General features: G+C 39.1%; 1 protein-coding gene across 5 annotated transcripts in view; it reads left to right on the top strand.

Annotated features, from left to right (window-relative positions):
- Positions 1-13,901, top strand: part of KIF13A (kinesin family member 13A) — a 209,554-nt gene that overhangs the window by 74,218 nt on the left and 121,435 nt on the right. For all 5 annotated transcript variants that reach the window (XM_041772619.1, XM_041772620.1, XM_041772621.1 and 2 more), the window contains exon 3: positions 9,417-9,429. In XM_041772619.1, the coding sequence (XP_041628553.1) occupies positions 9,417-9,429 (13 nt within the window). The remainder of the gene's footprint in view (positions 1-9,416; positions 9,430-13,901) is intronic.

Genomic DNA, 13,901 nt, shown 5'->3' on the forward strand with positions numbered 1-13,901 from the left:
TTTCTGAGCATTGAAAATATTTTGAATATCTTGAACTTTTTTTAAAAGACCATAATGACCATCTGTGTATCTGTTATGCTCTAATAGTTATCAACATTCTCTCCTTGTTTGAAGAGTATGTTTTTAACATCATGAATTTTCTCTATCACCAAAAAAAGTGCTCTCATTCTTCTGCTCTCTGTAACATTTTCCTAGATGAAATGGAGTTTGAGCTATGTTGACATTTTGCATTTGTCATCCTGAAGGGCTAAGGGTGTGTAATGTTCGCTTTGCTACCACATGTCATCCCTTCTTGGTCCTGCAGGAGTGCTCTTCTATCCCCATTTTATAGACACAGAAACTGAGGCTCAGAGGAGTTGAATAAATTGGCCCAACCTAAGATGGTCAGATGGTGGCAGAGCTATAGTTGTTTGGCTCCAAATTCTGACCCTTCACTACTATCCTATTTTACTTCCAGAAATTCCAGGGTCTCTTGGCTGGCTCAGTCAGTGGAGTGTGTGACTCTTGATCTCTGGGTTGTAAGTTCTAGCCCTGTATTGGTTGTAGGGATTACTTAAAAATAAAATCTTTTTTTTTTTTTTAAGATTTTATTTATTCGAGAGAGAGAGAAAGAGAGAGAGAGAGGCAGAGACAGGCTGAGGGAGAAGTAGGCTCCCTGTAATGAGCCCGATGTGGGACTTGATCTTGGATCCTGGGATCATGCCCTGGGCCAAAGGTAGGCTCTCAACTGCTGAGTCACCCAGGTGTCCCCCAAAAATAGAATCTTAAAAACAAAACAAAACAAAACAAAAAAAACAAAGAAATTCCATGTAGTCATGCCAGAAGGATATAGTGCAAATATACCAAAAAGAAAAATTCAAACCATAAGTTTTTCCATTCCAATACAATATTGTTTTTCTTTTTGAGTTTTATTGCAAATGAAAGCAGGTTAAGTGGACTGATAATTTTTTAAATGATGCAGTTCACTTGGTGATGGGCACTAAGGAGGGCACTTGATGGAATGAGCACTGGGTGTTGTACTATATGTTGGCAAATTGAATTTAAATTTAAAAAATTAAATAAATAAAGCAGTTCTCTGTAAAGGAATATTTGGATTATTGGGATTTTATTACAAATGTATTTGGAATTAAAATTTTAAACTCACAACATACTAAACACTAAGATAATTAAAGCTGTCTTAGCCTCCATGCTTCTCATCAGATCTGCCTTAAGATCTGAGATGGAAGGAATGTGTGCACTCACTCTATAGTCCCCAGCAGTGTTTCCATCCTTGCCGTCATGGTGGGGAGGCTGGGCGGGTGGGCCATGCCAGTCAGCAGGTCTTTTTTTTTTTTTTCTTTTAAGATTTTATTTATTTATTCATGACAGACACACAGAGACAGAGAGAGAGGGAAAGAGAGAGAGAGAAAGGCAGAGACACAGGCAGAGGGAGAAGCAGGCTCCATGCAGGGAACCCGATGTGGGACTCGATCCTGGGTCTCCAGGATCACACCCTGGGCTGCAGGCGGCACCAAACTGCTGGGCCACCAGGGCTGCCCCAGTCAGCAGGTCTCACAGATTCCTCCTTCAAAATGTCTTTTGTCCTCTCTATTCTCTTGTCTTTGCAGTGGTGCCAACTTGTGTGGTGATTGGTGCCCCTTCGAGAATCATTAGTTTGTATCTCTCTGTTGACCCTGTAGATCATGTGGCCAGCCTCCCTCCCTCCCCCTTCCTAAAACACATCTGACTGTGTTATTCTCATTGCACAAACTGTCTATGGCAGTTGCTTCTGGAAAAAGTCAAAGTCAGCATGGTGTCCAGTGCTCCATGCACTTGAGTTGTTACGTATTATTTCTCTTTTATTGCTTTCAAATACCTCTGTCCACCTTCTACTTCCTGAACATATCGTGTGCTCTCCAACTTTGTTTTGGCTGTTCCCTGCCTAATATTTGCTCCCAGTGCATGCATCTACATGCACTTTTTGTGTCTTTATTGATAGCCTCATCCAGAAGTGCTCAGTTTTCTGCCATCCTGAGGGAAGTGGTAGTTTGCAGCCTTCTACTGCCACTCTTTTCCTTGTACACTAAAGCCATTTCTCCTTTGAGATTCTCCTATATATTTATGAAAGGCCTTGGCACAGTCGGAGCAGTAATTGATGCCATTAACCACATGGATCATCTCTTTGAGATGTACATTTCACATTACCAGCATCTACATGGATTGCCAGCCAGTGCCCTAAGCTTACAGAGCTTTCACTGAATTCTTCCAGACTCAAGAGAGGCAATACTCTAGCTGTTTGGAATGTGTGTGTTGGGGAGTAGACATGGGGTATACAGCTAGAAACTGCCCAGATTTGAATCTAATGGCACTGCTGCCAGTTGTGTGACTTTGAGCAAGTCATGCCATTGTTGTACTTGTACCTTGGTATTTTTTTCTGAAAAATGATAGAGCCTTACAGGGTTATTAGGTATGTTAAATGAGTTAAATTAAGTGGAAATAACAGAAACATATCTGGCACATAGTTAGAATTCAGTAAAGGATAGCTTGTTTGTTTTTTTTTTTTAAGTAAACTCTTCACCCAAGATGGGGCTTGAACACATGACCCCAAGATCAAGAGTCGCATGCTGTATCAGTTAAGCCCGCCAGACACCCTAGTAAGGGCCATTCCATTTCACAGGTGTACTGCTATGACCAAGTCAGAGTTTAGAACACCCTGAAACATTCTACCTCTGAAATACTGTATCTCGCGCATTGACTGTCACATCTTCTCTTTCCACCACACCAGCATTGTTGCCCTTTAATTTTATCCAGGCCACGAGTTTCTCATCTTTCCATTTTCTCCTAGTCTATTGTCTGCCTCCTGACTTCACATCCTTCTCTACTCAACCTGGGCCCTATTGGGTCATCCCGCTGAACCATATCAGCCTTTCACCCACTGCTAGGATTTGTGTTCTTGAAAAGCACCACAGTTAGCAAAGTCCATAGGTGGCAAGATCAAAGTCTTATAGGGGTAGGGGATTAAGAGAAACACAACTGAAAAATGACATTAATCATGTATCTTAAACCCAATAGATTCTAGAAGACCTGCTCTTTCATAGCAAACTAGAATACTGCTCTGATAGATAATGCTTCCCTTGAATGAATCGACTTCTTTGTGTGTTGTAAAAATTTTTCTGTAGCTTGCTGTGAGCTTTATAATCTGCTAACTTGTTTTTAAAGTTTTCAAACCAGCCTTTGTCATGGAATTTAATGTTTTTGACATTTACATTCTTCTTGTAATTGTTTGTAATAAGCCTTCTTGTAATAGGCTCTTCAAAGTGCGTACGTAGCCTTTCTGCTTTTATAATTTGTAGATGTGCTTGTTATATGTTTTAAATTTTTGGATATATTAACTTGTTCGTACGCAGGCATAAAAACTTCAAACTGTAGTCAATAAATCCTGGTTGAAGAGGAGCCTTTCTACCCACCTATTTGACAAAACCCCAATCCTGTATCATCCTATGACCCAGCATCTCTGTTTCTGTGGCCAAATTGCTAAACTCGACAACAGAATAATCTTACAATCCTCTGGTCTTCACTTGGGATGTATGCTCTGATACTTTTTTGCACAGACAGTTGCCCCTATTGGGATGCCATTGCTTTGCCATGTCAGACTGGTGACTCTTTGCCTTCTAAATTCTCCTTAGGGGTTTTCTCTTCTGGGACCTTCCCCTCTTTTTCAACTGATCTCACCCTTTGGGGCTGTTCCTGTGCGTATCACATCATATTGTAATATGTGTATATAAGTTCTGTTTACCTTTTGAAAGACAACATATCAAATTTATTTTTATACTACAACAAAATAGCACACAGTGGATGTTAAATATTTGTTGACTGAATAGAGCTTTGTTTCTATCTGTGCTGTGACACTTCATTACAGTCCACTCAGAGTCACTTATAGGCATGTGTATCTGTCTCTCTCACAAAGTATTAGCCTTCTTGGGATTAGAGAGCATCCCTCATTCCCCTGGATATCCCTCAAAGCACCTATATTTTGCAGCATAGGAATTGGTACTCAATAAATATTTATTGGTTGACAGAGTACTTGGACAATTTAGGCAGCTCAGTGCTTTCTTCCCTATGTGAAAGTGGAAATGGTGATCAGGGACTTCATGAAATACATGTCCTTGGATTAATCTCCGGGAGTCCGATGTCATATATCTGTACATCTTTCAGATATAAGTTGTGGCAATCTCCAACATTCAATCAGTAAAGTAGTTAACACATGGAAGAGAAATTCCTGTTTCAGAAGAAGACACTGGAAAAAAAAAAAAGAAGGAGAAGACACTGATCCATCATGTCTCTTGTAGCATTGACTCGTGTTAGGATTCATGCACATTGAGGTCTTTGGCCATCTAACTTTTGAGTAGCTAACGATAATTGATAAGGTGCAAGAAATGGACAGAAGACTCCTTGCCCCATAAATCTTCCAATGTGAGGTATGGGGAAATATCTACAGCTCTCTAGGGTTATTGTGGTGATATGCTGTTTATACGGCTTTATTTCATTTGTTTGTTAAACTTCCATGTCTGGAGTAGCTACTAAATTAAGTACCAATTCCTTATTTCAAGACCTGGCCCAGTATAGGTCCACCTTATTTTTACAGTCCTATTTCCCTGTGTGTGTATCTCCTGTAGTCTTACCAAAATACCGTTCTGAACATAGTTGACCTCTGAAACTTTTGAGGGTTTAACCCTTGTTAACATCCATTTGAACTTCTCTATATGAAATGCTGGTCTAGAGAAATAGCTATTTTTAAATAAGTCATTGAAAAGCCTCCATTTGCTAACAATCTCTAAAGTCCTCACTACTATTAAATGCAAGCAGTCTTGCGCCCAAATTTTGGGATTGTGGTGGTAATTGAAGAAAATCTTCACATCTGGATTATGTTTAACTCACTAATGTAAAAAATTAGTTCTGAGTTCTTGTAATGCTTTCAATTCTGCATGACTATGTGGGATTGTGGGTGGAGGTCACAGAAGTAGCATGTATGGCATGACCTCTCCTTTCAGGGAGTTTAAATTTTAAGGATACATGAGATTCAAAGATAGAATTACTGAAGGCTACAGGACTTTGTGTGTGCTTGTAAGTGCTAAGTTGTTTTGTCAACCATAGAGATCCTGGCTCTGTGTGTGTGGGGGGTCCTACCAATGGTGGTAAAGGCAAGGTGTTCTCAAAACAACACTCGAGAAATTAAAGTAGTTGACCTGAGCTTTGATCTATGTCTTGGAGAGTAGGAAAATTTGCTCTGGCAGACCGGGGAGACAGAAGTGGCATAAAGGCATAGAAATGACAGGGGTTGTGTGTTGAATATACCTGATATGGGTGACCTTAAAGGGATCCACAGACTTGCTTATCCTGAGAGAGAAAGGCAGCTTTAGTGTTTTGTAGAATAGAGCTACCATCCATGTACAACTACTCTTTCTTTCTTTCTTTCTTTCTTTCTTTCTTTCTTTCTTTCTTTCTTTCTTTCTTCTTTCTTTCTTTCTTTCTTTCTTTCTTTCTTTCTTTCTTTCTCTTTCTTTCTTTCTTTCTTTCTTTCTTTCTTTTTGGAAAATGGGCAGAAGTCAAAATTTCTTTTCACATGTAATAAATGTTAGGGAAAATTTTGAAATGATATACTTACTGAAAATTGTACATTTGATTTAAAAATAACTTCCTTCTTCATGGACTGTACAAAATTACAAAATGGCTCAAATAATTCCTACCAGCGTTTCTAACATCATATATTACTGTGAAACAGTTCCTGAGTAGGAAGAGATTGGAGACGTTCTAGTCCAACCCCCTCATTCTATTTTATTTTAGTGTTTAAGTTTTGGATGTGATCCTCGGGTGACCTAGCATGCACAGGACCATAAACATCATGGCTAACATTTATTGAGGGCACTTGAGCGCCAGCCCAATGTGTACGTCCTTATTTTCTCTCCAAATCCTAGGATCTAGAAACACAACCTTGTTGGCTTCTAAAATGCCAAATTGTGTTTGCTTTATTTCTTTGGAAGACACACGCACACACACATCATCATCATAACTTATAGAGGATTACAGGATTTTTTAAAAATTTTTTTATTTATGATAGTCACACACACACACACACACACACACACACACACACACACCACAGAGGCAGAGACATAGGCAGAGGGAGAAGCAGGCTCCATGCACCGGGAGCCCGACGTGGGATTCGATCCCGGGTCTCCAGGATCGCGCCCTGGGCCAAAGGCAGGCGCCAAACCACTGCGCCACCCAGGGATCCCCTGGACCTTACTGAGAGTTAGTTGAAACTCTTTGTTGAGATGAATTTACTGATAAAATCAATGAGGGCCTTAATTTAAAAATATTAATATTGAGTATATTTGTGATACATGAGTGATATTATTCATCCTTTTTCATATACATGTATGAAAGCTTTTATCTTTACAGTGTCATTTCATACTAATTTTTTTCAAGGGATAGCATACTATAGTTAGTTATAGTATAAGTATTACTCCTATTGGAAACATTTTTCTTCACGACTACCAGAGAATGTCATGTAGCCTCTGGGGGCTGGGATAGGAAATCATGGTTCTGAATTAGGATGACTTCACTGCTGGACTCTTAATTTAAATCTTAAGAAAGATTTATCAATTATGAAGTACAGTTGTAGCACATGGAGTGACTTACTTTTCCTTCTTTAGTAAGGATCTTTGTTCTAAACTAAATGATGAGTAAATTTGGATAGCATCAGGTCCATTTAGTGACTTCCCTTTTACCCATGCTTCCTAGTTTCCATTTATTCTTTTTTTTTTTAAAGAGCGGGAGAAGAGGGGAGGAGGGGCAGAGGGAAGGGGAGAGAGAGAATCCTACACAGGCTCCTCGCCCAGCGTGGATGGAGCCTGACATGGGGCTCAATCTCACAACCCTGAGATCATGACCTGAGCTGAAAAAAAGAGTCAGATGCTTAACTGATTGAGCCATCCAGGCTCAATCAACCCCTCCATTTATTCTTCACCAGTCCTGAGAAACAGAGAAAAAGGTAGCAGAAGCATGTTGCCATTCCCATATTATGTGCTGCCTCTCTAAGTGAAAGGTGTATATTTTTAATAATATTTATAATGCTGAAATAAGATTGGTTGCCTAAGACAAAGAAAGAAAGCCACACTGGAACATCACTGAAGATAGAATAGCTTTATTTTTTATTTTTATTTTTTCATTATTATTTTTTTATTTATGATAGTCACAGAGAGAGAGAGAGAGAGAGGCAGAGACATAGGCAGAGGGAGAAGCAGGCTCCATGCACCGGGAGCCCGACGTGGGATTCGATCCTGGGTCTCCAGGATCGCGCCCTGGGCCAAAGGCAGGCACTAAACCGCTGCGCCACCCAGGGATCCCAGAATAGCTTTATTGTTAGACAACTCAGGAGATAAATATACTACTGGTTACAAACCAGCATTTGTTCTTTGCTGGTACTGCTGATCATTTATACAGTTGCGGCATAAAGGGAGCCCACGAAAACTCTGGAGAGATCCCTGTGATTCCTGTTAGCACGTTCTACCCCCATTAGGTTGCTTGGCTCATTGTAGCCTTAATGTGAAATGTTTATTTTATTAACTTGGTCCATGCTGTCTCGTCTGATTGCCTTATGATCTCCCATGTCGCTTGTCTGTCCTTTGTTAAATAAAGCAGTGATTTAAATGGCTTTTAAAAAGTAAAGCAAGTAAAATAAGAGAAAGTTTAGTCAAAAGTACTGTGCACAGTGTTTTCATTATTGTTGTACCTGCTCGGAACTGATGCCCTCCAGAGCAGTGTTCCACTTAAGGAAAGTTTCTTGGCAGAAATCTCCAAAGTTTATGCACAAAGTTCTGTTGCTTTGTTAGAATTAAAAGCACTCATGCATTTTTATTCTAACATTCATAAATGTTTATCTTGTTTGAAAGGGTAGACAGAATGTTGAGACTTATTTGATGGCAGCCAGAGATACCAGTTTTTCTAGAGAGGGTTCCCGTCTAAAACCTGAAGATCAGGGCACCTGGGTGGCTCAGTTAGTGAAGCATCTGCCTTTGGCTCAGGTTATGGTCTCAGGGTCCTGGGATCGAGTTCCATGTCAGGCCCCCTGCTGAGCCTTCTCTCTCTCCCTCTGCCTGCCTCTCCCCCTGCTTGTGCTCTCACTTCTTTCTCTCTCTCTTTATGTCAAATAAATAATTAAAATCTTTTAAATAAATAAATAAAACCTGAAGATAAAAAAAAATCACATTCCCATTGTGCCTGTCTGAGGTAATGACCTAAGGGATCCTTTTAGCTCAGTCATAGAATTTCAAGAAGATGGTATTTCAGCATTATCATTATAGGAATGTCATGGTTTTCTTCCCCTACATTTAAAATGTTCAAGTTGTCTACCTGCTTTTGCAATCCATGGACATTCTGCTCTTGGCTACTGAGCTCTGGGTTTTATCTAGGGCCCTCAGAGCTCCTTGCCAAGTGTTGGGCCCAAAGCTGGAGAAAGGTCACTGTGCTATTTTTGCCTCTACCTTTTGATTTTCATGCCCTCTGCCCTGGAAAATCCATTTTGTTTTTCTCCAGATTTTATTCCTCATGAAGAAGGAATAAAGCCACAGGAAAAATTCCCTCATTTCTATTTAACAGTAATTTCACAATTTATGAATGGTTGATACTGGAGGTTGTTTAAAAACAACCACATCCAGAAGGTGCCGAAACACCGTAGGATCACATTATATAAAAATCATAGTTCAGCTCTTTAATTTTATATACATGGAAAACATATGCAGAGCCGGTCAGCCTACTGGCTTGTTACTCTGAAAACTGTTTGCTTTTTAGAGTTTTCCTCCAGGTGGCAATTTCAGTCATTTTTGAGATATCAACATGCAAAAGTGAAAGTTTAAAAAAGTGCGTGTGTGGCTGGTGATGGGGGGAAGGCATAAATTTCTTAAATTTCTCTTTAGTGTTGAAATATGTGAAAATTGTTGAGAACCATGGCTTTTATTTATTTATTTTAAAGATTTATTTAATCATTTGGTGGGGGGTGGCGGGGGAGAGGGAGAGAGAGAATCTCCAGCAGACTCTCCGCTGAGTGTGGAGCCAATCTCATGGCTTGATCCCGTGACCCTGAGATCATGACCTGAGCTGAAACCAAGAGTCAGACGCCTAACCGACTGTACCACCCAGGCACCCCATTGAACAAATGTAATACTTTATCACACTCACACAAAATATAATAGGTTATCACTTCAGGCAGTGAAGTGAATTTGGCTTCTCATCTTTGTAGAGTATCTTTCAGATCATGTTATCAAGATGCTGAGTTTCCCTTATGTTTTTTCTCTTTCATTGCTTCCCTCTGATGTGGCTGCTGTGTTGACAACCCTTTCTACTTCTGCTGCTGAATTTTTGTTTCCATCATTAAGGAAACCTCCCAAGGTAAGCAGTGATGCAGAATTTGGCATGCATACTAAGTGCACAAATGTCCAGGACTTCATCCATCACAGTAACCCATGTGGAACACCTCTCCTATTGGAAGAAAAATCAGCGTTCTAATTAAAACTTAAACCATGAAAAAAACAATTTATGTGCGTAATGACATAAAATTAGAATGCTCCTCTACATTCACAAAGCACTTACATACATTATCTCATTCTTGGAATTAATGCTCTGGTCCTCAGAGCAAATCTGTCAGCTTACTGTTTCTGTTTTATTGATGATGAAATGAGGCTCAGAGAGTGAAATAGTGTGTTATTTTGCACATTGGGTAAGTGGAGAAGCTGGGACTATAGAGTATCACCACCTAGAAAATAGACAAAACCGGTGACATCATAGAATGATGATTGACTGGTTGGATAATCTTTTCTGTATCCTACCAAGAATAGTTGATAGGATTGGGAAAATTCTCCACTTTCAGACAGTGTTTTAGCCACCCACCAACTCTGTGTGCTCCATTGGAGTTTCTTGCCCCTTCCAAACTCCACTGACTAGAGTTGTTCTTGCTCTGGCCAGTCTTCAATGGCATGTTCACCAGTGAGTAACCCATAAGTTAGAGGCTAGGTGGGGGGAAAAAGAATATGAGAAGGAAGGGATCTGAATGACCAACTCCTGAATAATTGAAGGCTGATTTTGTTACCAGTGAGTATTTTATTGTGTACCAAAAGGACACCTAGTGCCAAAAGGAAGGAGAAATTCAACCACTCCCTGTCTAATAATGCTGGTTATAGCTTTGAGATGGAATCAAAACAGGATAGCCACTGCTCCCCACCCCCCAACCTCCACCATTATATGGTCAGAATATAAGACATGCTGGGGAGGGTAAGGAATCTATAATACATTTGGCTTATGTGCCTCTGGGGGTATGAAGGAAACTCTAACTTAGCTTTTAGAAATGGAAACCCACCCAAATGCTGAATGTCATCCTTTATGTTTATTGGGGGCGATAAAGGAATTGTCCTTGGCATGAAGAGTTTCAACTCCAGCAAGGAAGGTACATATGGAGCACATACTATGAGCTCTTTTAAGAAAGAGGAAATAAAAGATGTTATAGAAATGTAAGCCCTGGCATCTGGCCAACTCTGAGGAATCAGAACGTTCTCCTTGAGCACTTACTGATGTGGACATAAAGTCCCCCAAGAGCTGCAACCAAAAAAGTGTCTCTGTTACTCAGAAAAATGTGGGTTCCCCTAAGTGGTTCTTCCTTCTCTTACTGTAAGTCCTAGAGGTTTCAGAACAAACTGTCCACCTTGTGATACATTTAATTCTTGCCCCACAGAAAAAGGCAGTGAGATCCTAATCAACCCCACATATGGCTCCTTAGTGAAGGAGAAGCACTAAAATTACAAAAAGGCACAAAAATACAGTTTTAAAGAATCACTAATTCTTCATACACAAAAATTTACCTTCTACTCAGTATATAGAGCTTAGTGGTTTCCCTAAGTGTTCTATTGATAGTTCCTAAGAAGTATCTATCATGAGATTTTCAAAATAAAATACATGTGAAATCACCGCTTTTATATATATATACATATATACTTTTATAAATATATATACATACATGTCATAAGGCACCCCTGAGAAGTATAAAGATCATCTTGAAATTAAATAAGTGACCCAATAGAGTCGTATTTTGAAAAAAGACATTAAAATAAATAAGGTCTTTTCTTGCAGGAATTGTAACATTGATAGCAAATAAGAAAGGAAAAAGTGTTTTTGATGATTACATAAAATTTTATTGATTTAGAACAATTAGATTTTTTTTGTAAATGACATATCTGATAAATCTACAAAGAACTTCTCAAACTCAACACCCAAAAAACAAATAGTCCAGGTAAGAAATGGGCAGAAGAAATGAATAGGCATTTTTCAAAGAAGATACCCAGAAAGACATCCAGATGGCTAACAGATGCATGGAAAGATGCTCAACATCACTGATCGTCAGAAAAGTACAAATCAAAACCATAATGAGATACCACCCCACACCTGTCAGAATGGCTAAATTAACAATACAGGAATAATAGATGTTGGTGAGGATGTGGAAGAAGGGGAACCCTCTTGCACTGTTGGTGGGAATGCAACTTGATGCAGTCACTCTCGAAAACAGTATGGAGGTTCCTCAAAAAGTTAAAAATAGACTACCCTATGACCCAGCAATTGCACCATTATATATTTACCCAAATGATAAAAAATAATAGATTCACTGGGGTATATGGACCCCGCTGTTTATAGCAGCATTACCAACAATAACTGAACTATGTGTCCATCAACTGATGAAAGGATAAAGAAGATGGGTGTACATATACAACGGAATATTACCCATCATAAAGAATGAAATCTTGCCATTTGCAACAATGTGGATGGAGCTAGAGAGTATTGTGTGAAGCAAAATAAGTCATAGAAAGACAAATACCATTTGATTTCACTCATGTGGAATTTAGGAAACAAAACAGATGAACATATGGTAAGGGGAAAAAAAGAGAGGGAAGCAAACCATATGATACTCAGTGATAGGGAACAGAGGGTTGATGGAGGGATGTGGGTGGGTGATGGGCTAAATGGGGGATGAGCATTGAGGGCACTTGTTATAATGAGCACTGGGTTTTTGTTTTTGTTTTTTGTTTTTTTATTTATTAGAGACACAGAGAGAGAGAGAGAGAGACAGACAGACAGGCAGGCAGGCAGGCAGAGGGAGAAGCAGGCTCCATGCAGGGAGCCCTACATGGGACTGGATCCTGGGTCTCCAGGATCATGCCCTGAGCTGAAAGTGGCGCTAAACCGCTAAGCCCCGGGGCTGCCCAGCACTGGGTTTTATATGTAATAGATGAATCACTAAATTCTACTCCTGAAACCAATATTATGCTATATGTTAATTACCTAGAATTTAAATAAAAATTTGGAAAGAAAAACAAAAAAAATAAAACAATGAAATTTTGACATGAATAATTAGCAAAATACTCAAAGACTGATTGGTTCATTTTAACAAATAATTGTTCTGGGCAGGGAACAGAATGTTGTATGAATGAGACCTGATCCTAGCATTCTAATGGGGGTGGGGTAGGGAATAATTTAATATAAAATCAAGTATGTTAAAGGCCATAACAGGCAAAATTCTTGTAGAAGTCATAGGATGAAGGGTCCTATTCTGATTTCTGCAGATCTGAGGACAGCTAGGACCTAATATTAAAAAAATATACTTGAAAGCACTGGAGAAAGACAAAATTAGTGAAGAATTACCAAATCAAGATCCAAGAGATGGTGGCAACCTAGAGAAGTGAACCTGGTTTTGGGGTGTATACCATTCAGATAGAGGAGCTTACAGGCAGAGTAGTGTTTCTGACAGCCTCGTGGGGTCTGCAGAGCCTAAAAGGACAAAAATATTGGAGTTCAGAGTTTTACCAGAGGTGGAATCCTTGGTAAACACTTTATACTTCGGGTTGGCAGAGTAGATTCAGACCCAGCCTTGGCTGGTTTATAAAGATGAAACAGAAGTAAACTAACCTTCACATGGATTACTGTGTGGTTCTAAGTTCTTTGTGTGATCCAGGAAATCTCAAGCACTAAATTTGGATCAGAGTGAACCTAGAATGGAGGTTCCTATAGGCATCTGGCAGAAGTAAATGTATCTGTTATCTCAAGTCTCTAAAGATTCCACAGACCATTCAAAAAATACAATGTCTGGCACACAAAGAGGTACATTACAAGGCAATGTGAACAGGAAATAGCAAAAATAATAAACAGTAGAAATAGACCTACAGATGCTTCAGATGTTCACATTGTTAAGCATGAACTTTAAAATAACTCTGCTTATCATATTTAAGGTGATAAAAGATAAGACTTTAAAATGTTGGAGAGAAAAAAAAATAAAATAAAAAAAATAAAAAAAATAAAATGTTGGAGAGGACTAGAAATTATAAAAAGTGACAAAACAGATTTGGAAGTAGAAATTTTCACTCTGACAATCCCAGCCAAAATGAAGAACTTTGTGTTAGGGTTTAAGAGCAGACTAGATCCAGTTGAAGAAAGAATTAAATGACTAGAAGGTAGGCTAGCAGAAATGTCAAAAGGAAATACAGAAGAGACAAGGTGCTGGGACAACTGGACATTGGCATGCACAGGAATGAATTTATATATGGACTTTATACCCTTCATAAGAGTTAACTCAATATGGATCATAAACTTAAATATAAGGTGCAAAATTGTAAAACTTCTAGAAGTTAGCATAGGAGAAATCTAAAAGATCTTGGGGTTGCTGATGACGTTTTAGATGCAACTACAAAAGTGTGACTTGTAAAAGAAAACTTTTTGCAAAGGCACTGTGAAGAGAATGAAAAGAAAGCCACAAATTGGGAGAAAATATTTGCAAAACATATCTTGCAAAGGACTCATCCAAAATATATTTTAAAACTCTGAAA

Source organism: Vulpes lagopus, chromosome 10 (genome assembly GCF_018345385.1).
Source record: "Vulpes lagopus strain Blue_001 chromosome 10, ASM1834538v1, whole genome shotgun sequence".
Classification (NCBI taxonomy): Eukaryota; Metazoa; Chordata; class Mammalia; order Carnivora; family Canidae; genus Vulpes; species Vulpes lagopus.